The sequence below is a fragment of the Alnus glutinosa genome, chromosome 11 (assembly GCF_958979055.1).
Source record: "Alnus glutinosa chromosome 11, dhAlnGlut1.1, whole genome shotgun sequence".
NCBI classification, from domain to species: Eukaryota; Viridiplantae; Streptophyta; class Magnoliopsida; order Fagales; family Betulaceae; genus Alnus; species Alnus glutinosa.
In genome coordinates this window covers 23,809,295-23,820,136 of record NC_084896.1, presented here as the reverse complement: position 1 = coordinate 23,820,136, position 10,842 = coordinate 23,809,295, and the positions used below count along the sequence as shown (strand labels likewise).

At 36.5% G+C, this 10,842-nt stretch overlaps 2 protein-coding genes across 2 annotated transcripts; one reads left to right on the top strand and one right to left on the bottom strand.

Annotated features, from left to right (window-relative positions):
* Positions 1-822: 822 nt before the first annotated feature.
* LOC133882334 (small ribosomal subunit protein uS14z/uS14y/uS14x) lies at positions 823-2,055 on the bottom strand. Its single transcript, XM_062321477.1, has 3 exons — positions 1,892-2,055; positions 1,147-1,246; positions 823-1,056 (listed from the first exon to the last, which is right to left on the bottom strand). The coding sequence occupies exons 1-3, from the start codon at positions 1,951-1,953 to the stop codon at positions 1,048-1,050; spliced, it is 171 nt and encodes a 56-aa protein (XP_062177461.1). The 5' UTR covers positions 1,954-2,055; the 3' UTR covers positions 823-1,047.
* Positions 2,056-4,057: 2,002 nt separating this feature from the next.
* Positions 4,058-5,946, top strand: LOC133882880 (uncharacterized). The gene is made up of 5 exons (XM_062322108.1): positions 4,058-4,182; positions 4,280-4,413; positions 5,284-5,409; positions 5,537-5,637; positions 5,750-5,946. Exons 1-5 carry the CDS (start codon positions 4,135-4,137, stop codon positions 5,818-5,820), a joined length of 480 nt encoding a protein of 159 aa, XP_062178092.1. The 5' UTR covers positions 4,058-4,134; the 3' UTR covers positions 5,821-5,946.
* The last annotated feature ends 4,896 nt before the right edge of the window (positions 5,947-10,842 follow it).

Sequence of the window (10,842 nt, the reverse complement as noted above, 5' to 3'; positions counted from 1 at the left end):
AGTCTATGAAAAAGACTATTTGGAGAAATCTAAAAAATGAGATTTTGGGGTTGTAGAAGTATGTGAAATTGGTAAATGATGAAAAGTTAGTGCTGGTGCTGGCAGCTACTATAGTGTTTGGGAGTTGGGTGCAGAAGAAAAGAAAGGAGGTAAATGAGTTGAGGGAGTGATTGAAGTAAAATGAGCTGGTTTACCAAAAGTAATCTAACTTAAGTGGTACAATCTTGACTGTAAATGGGAGAATGCGAGAGTAAAATGAATGGAAAGGGAGCCACTGCCTAAAGAAAAAAGGACGCTTTTTAATCTAAGAAGAGTAAAATCACATGAAATGAAGGGATGTAAATACCTATCAAAAAAAAAGAAATGAAGGGATGTAAACAGAAATAGTAGATATGCCAATTAGGATTAAAAAACGCAAAACATATTCCCATGAGAACTAAGAAGGCTGCCAATACCAACAGCAACAACCACGCGCCAGAATTCACTAACCTTCATCTTCGGCAACAATCATGGGATTCAGCTTTGAAATGTCGGGAGTCCAAGTTAATCATGGTGACAATTGAAGACGGTGTCTAGGAAGTGAGAAACGAATATTCAAGAGAGGAAGAATGACCACAGGCAGAGACTCCAACAATGCAGCTACATAGGGTTTTAGAATTTATAACTTCTCTAATACGATGTCAGTTTCAAAGATTCAGTCTTATTTCCTTGAGCAATCAAATATAATCTCAAGAAGTAATATTACCATACCCAAAACAAAGTAATTGCAGAAACTAGAAGATAATTAGCTTTGATAATGTAACGGCAGCAACTAGATGATAATTTAGTAATAGCAAGTACTAGATGAATTTTAATTTAGCTTCGATAATGTAATTCAAAATATTCATTAACCCACAATCAACTCAAGTTAAACATTGGATAAACTGAAACAGAAAATCATAAGTTCCTTGAAACTTAAAACTACTACTTTGGTTGGCATCACAGAGAACAATGGCGGCAACTGGAGCCCAAAAAAAAGTGCTTTGCGGCACTGATGATTACAACCTTTTAACGGTACTGCATGAAAGAAAGGAAAAAAAATTGCACAAATGAGATCAGACTAAGAAACAAATTCAAACCAGATCACCCCATAAACTAGACCGTTACCTTAATGAAGCCAATTTCCTTGGCGTTGCTACGGAAGCACTGTCTGCAACACATGAGGCCATACTTCCGAATCAGCCCATGGGGATTCCCGCACACACGACTGCCAAACAAAAGAATCACAACACAAAAATCCAAATCAATAACTTCATTACTTTTTCGGTTTTTCCAAACGAGCAAATCCTAAATCCATGTACAAAATCGCTACTACAAGGCATGAACTCTAAAACCAAAGACCACAACACCCTGACTGAAATATTTTTGAAATCGTTGCACTTCACCAATTCCAACCAATTAAATCTTCCAATAGAAAAGAAAAAAGATCACCGGCATATATCCTCATGACCACAAAATCATTCCATATACTACAATGTAATGATTTCCTCTACATAGTCTGCCCCGGAAACTAATTTCCTTCACTTTTAAGCCCGCATTTACCTTTAACCTAATGTTTTCAACGTTATTTTGTTCAAATCCTTATCTTCCAATTTGCTCATAACAAAGAACGATCAATTTTTTTTTTTTAAAAGAGAAATTAGCATACTAATTAGACTAGAAGGTATTCATAAAGAAAGAAAAATCATCATGTTCGAGCATAGTCTAAACGCAACGATATGATTATTCCGCACAAGATCCGAACAACAATTAACCCAGTAAGATCAAACAAACAATCATGACAGCGATAAACCAAATAACAAACAATTTTCTCGGGAACCAAACAGCCAAGGGAGAAATCGATGTCAAGTACCAGGTGCGGGAGCCAGGGCCGTAGTTCTTGGGGTGAGAATTCCACACGTTCGAATGTCCCATGATTTCTTCGCTGCTTTCGCGAGATCGCAGAGAGCTGAGCTGCGCAAGCAAGAGGTGAATCCAAAACCCTAGAAAACGCAGCACAGCACGAAGACGAGAAAGTGAAGGAAAGTTTTTATTTATACAGTGTAGAGTCCAAAACCCTAGCTTCTCTAAAGTGCTTGGTCGGGCGGGTCAGAAATAGTTTGGGGGCAGATTCACCCAATCAAAAAGCCCAGTATCCAGCCCACTTAGTTATTAGGATAAATTATACTTTTTTTTTTCTCCATAAATCACGTCTTGTGTCATTTTTTCCTAAAGTCAACTTTGGTTCTATAGAAAAGAAAAAAGAAACAAGAAAATATATATATATATATATATATATATATATATATATATATATATTTGAATTTTCTATTTTACAAAGAATACCCCACTGAATCTAACGTCTCTTGCTCTGCACCAGAATTTATTAAATCTGCCGAAGGTTGGTACGGGGAGTGGGTGGAGCTTTGAAGGTTTCAGAGTGAAAGACATAAAAAAAAATCTTAGCTTTCTGAAGGTCGGGGTAAAGCTTTGTGTCAAATAGGTACGCTTTTTAAATAATCTCTCTCTCTCTTTCATTTGTTATCACGTGGACTAAAAGTTTCGAAGATTTAAACAGATCGAAAGATTGGATAAAAGTTTGAAGTATTTGGAACTGTTCATCCGTGGAGCAAGGCCGATATGTTTCGTAAGACAAAGCATGTGAGATTAATTTGTTTAAAATGATTGGGTGTTTTTATGTTTATTTGTATTTTGTGATTTTTTGTAACTTGTTTACTTATAATTATTAGCCGCCGTAAAATGATGGATTTACCGTCCATCCTTATAGAAGATATCCTAGTATAATAAACCCTTTTTTAAGTAGGCCTTCCATGGTTGTTAAATCGGCCCACTTTCTTTTGATATGATCTTACCAAATATTACTTTATCGTTACCAAATATTCTTGTTTGCTCTTACTTTCATTTTCAGAGCTCATCGCTGAGTTAGACTGTTAGACACGATTGACCATTTGACCTTTATTTATTTCTTGTATCTTGTAAGCAATGGCGAGTCGGAGCTTGATTGTGATCAACTGACATCTTCAAACCTCTTTCTCAAAATCAAAAGATATTGTATTTTTATAGTTAAAAAAATTTATTTAATATAATGCTCCGTTTGTTTCGACGTAAAATGGTTTCCGTCGTAAAATGATTTTAAGGAAGTCATTTTTTAGGAAACCATTATCCGTCGAAAGTATTTTTCGGTGTTTGGTGCGTACGGAAAATCGCAAATATTTTTTTTTATATTTTTATTCAATCATATTAACTTATAAAAATCAATTTTTATTCACAACATAAAAATATTAATGTAAAATAATATAAAAATCATCGATGACGAGATTCGGTCACTGACCGACAAGATTCTGACAATTTTTACCTGATTCCGGTTAATATAGCCAGAATTTGAGATAAAGGCCGGAATCCGGACAGTTTCGTCGGAATCTGGGATAGCCGGATTTCGGCGAAAGTGGCCGAATCTGGCCACATTCGGCCGGAATCAGGCTCTCTGGCCAGATTCGGCCGGTCTGGCCAGATCTGGCTAGATTGGTCGCCGGAATCTGGTTGACCGGATTCCGGCGAAGGTGGCCGGATTCCGTCGCCAGATTCCGGCGACATTAACCAGATGTTGTCGGATTCCGATACCGGCAATATTTTGATAGTGGTCGGCTGCTTGAACGTGAAGGTCGACTGTGCCGTTTAAAATAGATCAACTGCGTCTGGCGTCTTCGGAAAACGATTTAATTTTTCGAAATTTACTAAGCATTTTTCGTCAAACAGAAATCATTTTCCGGTTGACTATTATTTTCGCCCCTATCAAACACCGAAAAATACCGAAATCATTTTACGCCGAAACAAACGGAGCATAAGTTGATTTAGAAAGAAATATGTTAATTTTTACAGTAAAATAATAAAGAGTTCTATTTAAAATTTGAGAAAAATTTAAGAATATAATTTTTGAAATTAAATATGAATTTCTTTCAAAAATTTATGGCGAGTTAAATCTTCTTAACGATCCTTTCAAAAAAAAAAAATGTTCTTAACGACGTCGTCTTCAGCCGAACACTATCTCTAGTCGGCACACTTTCTTCTAATCAATCACAGTCCGTCCCTCTCTCAATGGCGAGTGAAGCTGCTCCTTCTTCGTCTTCTTCGTCTGCTCCACTGGTAAATCAATCGGACGGCACTTTTTATTCTTCTTCTTTTTTGATTATTTGTTTGTTAGGTTAGGGTTCTAATGGGAGTTTGTGAATGATTGACTCAGAAAGAAGAGGAAGACTTATTGTTATTACACGGAGCGGAGTCGGGTTGGGTTGAGGCTCGGACTCGGTGCGATCATCTGGCTTCCCTGTCATCGGATCTCGCTCACATCCCCACCCCCGATACTCCTTGCTACAGGTTGCTTCTTAGATCCATGCTCCATTTCACTTTCTAATCTTACCAAAATTTTCACTCATTTGTGTTGTAACTTAACCACTCAAACTCAAACGTACCTCTATATTTATTAGTCATTAAATGCGATCAATTCTAAAGATATTTCTAGTGAAGATTTTAGAGCTTTGCTATTTGATGCAAGTCATGTATGATTTTTTTTTTATCTGTTAAATAATAATTAGATGATTAAATTCATTATTTTTTGTTAAGTTTTTAGAGTAGTCACTAATCAGTAATTTATCATGGTGGTTTTGAGTTCTACTTCTTTTATTTTTTGTTTTAAAGAAAACTATTGTTGGTGGAATAAGATGCTCTCCCATTCAAATTTTATTTTGTTGCATTTAACAATTGTACATGGTGCATTGCTGGTTGAGTCCCACTTACATAAGAAAAGTGTTAAAATAATCCGTTTACAAATGAAGCTTTGAATATTTAACTGAAATTAAGTAAAATGTGAGATTGTGGTTCAAATTTAAAACCTCTATATAATACTAAGTTAAATCATTGGTTATCTCAAAAACTTGAACTGATAGAAAATAATGAACTTTAACATAATAATTTATTAAGTATATAATCAAGAGAGAACGAGCTCGATTTTACGGACCTCTCTTCTGAAAACCTTATTTGAGTGGGAGTTTTGCTACCGCTTTACCCCGTGTCTCTAGCTATGTAGAAATTTGTTCTCTTTTTTATTGTTCTTGATTTGTTGGGTGTTTTTTCTTTTATAGTTTCCGTGTACTTGGGTTGCACCCTTTGTGTGTCTAGTGAATTTCCTTTACAAAAAGAAAAATTGAATTTATCTGCTCATGTGTGGAATCATTGATATGTGCAAAGGTGCCAACACCCGGATGAGAATTGGTTATGTTTATGCTGTAAGGACGTGCTCTGCAGCCGTTTTGTGAACAAGCATATGCTCCAGCATCATCAGCAGTCGAATCATTGTCTGGCCCTCAGCTACAGGTATTATGTATTAGCAATTATTTTCTTCAAATTGTGTCTTCTTCGAATTATTCCATTTGACTTTCTCGGCAATGCATTATAAAGTTGTCTTGCTCAATGCTCATGTGGTGGTTACTTTGGGAAACAGTGATCTGTCGGTTTGGTGTTTCTCCTGTGATGCATATTTAGATGCTCAAGTGATTCTGCAACTGCGGCCTGTTTATGAGACAGCCTACCTACTGAAATTTGGTGAGGCACCACTGTTTCGGGCGGTTTAATGTTTAAAATTAGTGATAATCAAGCTGAGGATTGGAGGGCTTGTGGTCATGCCGTTGAGGTTTTTTTATTGTGGACTTGGCAGTTTCCTTTGGTGCAGAGGAGGTGGTGGAGTTTGAAATGAGTGTAGACCAAACATGTAGCAAGCTGGATTAGGTATAAAGCTGAAAATCTGTCTTTTTATTTATGTCAAGGGCAAAGTTTTTATCTGAATTGGGTCGGAGAAAATTCTTTAACTCATTCTATTGAACTAATATATGTATTTAGAACATGTGATTCTCATATGTATTTTTAATAGGATTCTTCCTCCAACCTGTACACAAGCCAAGGCTTCTCGAACTCAATTACATGAAAGGTAGGGAAGAAAGGGTCATCTTAGAATGGACCCAATACCTATTGAATAATGATAGTTGTACACTTGGTGTACAGGAATCACTCCTCATATCTATTATCTTGCCACTTTCCAGTCAGTTGATTTCACCCGCCAGCTCCTTCTTGGCGATTACAAGAAATTCTCTGTTTTGGTTGCTTCTAGTTCGAAAAAGGAAAGCGGACTATGCAATAAGGCAAAATGGGGTCACCCTAGCTCATTGATGAAAATTTTCCAACGTAGATTATGTTAAAAGACAAACCGGGTCTTGTTGGTGAAGGTTGATTAGTAAGAATTAGTAGTTTGGCTGAATTTGCTGTTCAGTTGATGTTATAAGAGCAACGAGTCAGTAAAAGTAATGTTTCAAAAAGACCTTGAAGCTTCAGATTCTCCTCAGGGTGATAAGGGAGGAGGCTTGTTAACCATACAATTAACCGTTGTAACCTTCTATTATGTTTCCACCTTTTCATTTCAGTGTTCTCAGGGGTCATGAGGGAGGGAGGGAGGGAGTTCACCTCAATTCCTCATAGGCTTCCATGAGGCTTCTGGTTAATTTCTCAACTTCCCGTAGCACACCACCATCATGAGCTTCAGACGGTGCTTTAATCTTTGTAAGCAATGGGTTTGCGTCTTCAATAACAGAGAAAACACGTTGAGTCAGGTGAGTAGCTATGGGCAACGGCAATGTCCGCCGCTTCACATCCGAGACGGGTGAATACTTGATTTCCCTTCATCTTTTGGCGATTGCACACGATCAGACCTTCTTCGGCACATTCAGGGTCCAGCGGTCTTACTATACTGAAGGCGTCGGAATTGGATCTCCCGGTGTAATATCAATTAATGTTTACATGAGAAGACCCGATCGGTTCACCTCAATGACTGAATTTCGAATTTAGGAATATTATGATAAACTACTATTTATCCCATAAGCATAAGCAGATAGAAAGTGAATTAATCATTTAATTAAGGGGAAACTTCACTTAATCTTCTTAAACGTCTATCACTTTTACAATTTCTTCTCAAAGTTCAAAAACTCTCAATTTAGTGTATCAAAATTTTATTTTTTTTGCAATTTCACTACTCCCGTTAGGATTTGGGGTTAGGTCAAACAGTCAAAGGGTAAAATAACCATTATACCCTTGTAAAATTATAAAATTACCCTTAAATTATAATTAATTTGGTTTTAAAAAAATAAGGGTAGTTTGAAACTTCTTACCCTTCTGTTAGAATTTAATGGGAACTCATAACATATGGGTGAGATTGTAATTTTTTTTAAAGTTCAATACACTAAATTAAGAGTTTTTAAACTTCGGAGATGAGGGGTTGCAAAAGTGATGAAAGTTCAGGAGGATTAAGTGAAGTTTTTCCTTTAATTAATATTCTTACACTATCCTTCGTGTGTGGGTTCAAACTCTTCCTTAATAAGTGATGCCCGATACGTGGAATATTTAACTGAAATAGGGTTGATTGAGGAGTTAGGGTTCAAACTCATAACCTCTAGCTTTAATACCACAAATAATTTCATAATGAGATGGAAAACTAAAGAGAAAAAGCGAAAGAAAAATTAAAAATGGAGACAGAATTTTTTGGTTGTTCGATTAGACACCTAGATTTACTTCTAGGTAATTGCCTAAAGGCTACATCATTGATATATATATATATATATATATATATATATATATATATATAAATAGATTTGGAGTAGATGAAGATAATACAAATACGGTAATCAAATTCTATTGAATTGATTATAATCAACTAACTATGAAAAATATATAAACCCTATGTTCTAACACATACAAAATTTCAATGATTCCCTCTAAACAAAAGTAGGGAGCTCATTTGATAGCAAAATGGAGTACATTCCAACCTCTGTTATCAATCAGTTCTCAACCAGTTCATAACAATTGGGACACCTTGATACAATGAGAGACACTATATTATCATTACCACGTTGAGCTGCAATATGAATAAACTGTCCTTTCCTTTGTGTCTTTCATGTATGCATGCCAACGAACATGAAAAAGAAAAAAAAAAAGAAAAGAAGAAGAAGAAGAAGCTAGCAATGGTACCTATACATTGAGGTCTGAGGAGTTTTATTTACTTCTCGGATATGGTAAGTTTTGTTTAGTGTAGACACTCAATTATAGATATATAGAAAGCAAATGGTGAAAATAACTAGGGAGAATTGTTAGATCCCATGACCCTTTTCTGCAATATTTGATGATGATCATATCCTAAATTCACCCACCTTAACACAGAAAAAAACATTCCATAGAATTGCACAAAGTTTCGCATTGATGCTTGCATTTAGAGGCGGTAGTACCTTCAGCTGTGCAATTGGTCAAGCACTTTTTGTTGCAACGCTGGTCCACTTTCCATCTAATGGCTTCTCCGACCACGAAATGAAGGGCCCAAGTCGCATTACACGACTTTTTAAAAATCCAGGACTTTTTATTTTTATTTTTTATTTTTATTTTTATGTAAAAGTGAAAAGAAAATACAAATCTTGTAGACAAAGTGATTGTAGTATGTAAGTACTTTTCCATTGTATTATTTTCTTCATGTATAACGATGAAAAATCATTTGTCTCAATTAGAATTAAGTTAGATTACTTAGGCCGTGTTTGGATGTCTTGTACTTTCTAGTCTCTCATATTCTCATATTTAAGTGCTTCTCATGTGAGTTTGATTAAATAATGGATACTAATGTGACGACTCACATCGCCTGGGAATGAGATGTGCTCATATGTATATAGTAATGCACATTTTTTGGCATAATGCGTTTTAAAGTCGTGATGGTCATGAATCTATCAGAACTTCGCAGTTAAGCGTGCTTATGCGAGAGTAGTAGTAGGATGGGTGACTTCATGGGAAGTTTGGTTTAGGGGAACAAAAAACGAACAATATTGTGTCATTGAAAGTGGGCCATTACGAATGGTATCAGAGTCATTGTCCCGCTTGAGATGGAGAGAGCGTGCACAAGTCCATGAGGGTCGCCAGTGGGCACTCATTGGGATGTTAAGAATGGGGTGATCCTATGAGGATCGCCAGTGGGGACACTGGGTCCCAACATGGGATGATTGTAACGTACCACATCGTCTAGGAATGAGGATGTGCTTATATGTATAAACGCACATTTCTTGACACAACGCGTTTTAAAGCCGTGATGGTCATTAACCTATCAAAACTCCACAGTTAAGCGTGTTTATACGAGAGTAGTACCAGGATGAGTGATCTCCTAAGAAGTCTGGTTTAGGGGAACTAAAAGCGAACAATATTGTGTCATTGGGGGTGGATTGTTACAAATGGTAATGACACATGGAATAACACTAGTCAAATCTGCGCTATCACCTTAAAAAGGTTTGTCAATTTGAAACTTTCCTATAATCCTTTATAAAGCCCAATTTTACTTAGTAACTAAGTAATGTGAGACTTAACACTCATGACTATCTCTTATAAACCACTCACTCTATGTGAGCTATTTATCTCTTCCTAATATGGGACCGGGGTGTTACAAACTTTCCTCCTTAAACTCCTGAAGTTTTTGTTTGGGCCACGTCATGCGATGCTCCAGTACCCCATGACCTGGCGTTACTAGGTGGCTTTGTTACCATTTGTAATGACCTAGAGAAAAGCACTAGCTAGATCTACGCTATTACCCCAAAAGAATTAGTCAATTTGAAGCTTCCCTTAAATCCCTTATAAAGCCCAGTTTCACCTAGCAATTAGTAGGGTTTGCAATTTTTGACACGACTCGCGAACCCGACATGAAAATATAGGATTTGGGTTTGGGTGACCTGATTATGACCCGATTAGAATCATGTCTGGCGGGTCAACCCGATTGCAACCCGATTATTATTATTATTTTTCCAACCCGCTAACCCGTTTATGGCATTTTTTTTTTGATTTTTGATTTTTAAAAAATAATCACAATCAGGTTGACCCCGTTCCAACCCGATTATTAATTGGGTTGCATTCGGGTTGTACTCAAACCCGCTAACTTGACAGATCGACACGAACCCGACCCGCCAACTCGAATTGCCAAGCCTAGTAATTAGGCAATGTGAGATTTAGCACTCATGACTATCTTTTATAAACCACTAACTATATGTGAGCTATTTATCTCTTCCCAATATGGGACCGGGGTGTTACAACTAAGTTCATAAACTAGTATATATATGATTAGATTATATATATATATATATAAATATTTTAATTTATTTTTAGGGTGTTAGCGTTGACTGGGTTGACGCTAATGGATTATTCGAAATATATTTTTATTTTCTTATTTATTTATGTTTAACTCATTAGTGTACACAATAGTCGACACTAACGATAGACTATTAGCATCGACGTATGTGTCGATCACATATATCATTTGCGTCGACTTTGTCGATGCTGGTGGGTCATCATTAGCGTTGACCTCTACGTCGACGCTAAAGATAGACCTATCAGGGTCGGCATTTGATATCTGTGCTACAATCTTTAGTGTCGACCACATATATCATTAGCGTCAACATATGTCGACGATGGTGGGTCATCATCAACGTCGACCTCTAAGTCGACATTGATGATCATCACCGTCAGAGCTTTCGGGTCAACCTATTAGCGTCAATGTGTTGATGCTAATAGTCAATAGCGTCGACTTGAGGACTTTTAGCGTCCACCAAGTGTCGATGCTAATGAGCAACATTTTTGTAGTGAATTTTACATTAAAACCTCAAAATATGTTAAAGACTAAGAAATCAATGGCATGTAAAAACGGTCGTCAAGAATGAATGGCTTGTAAGAGTTATAAATTAGTAA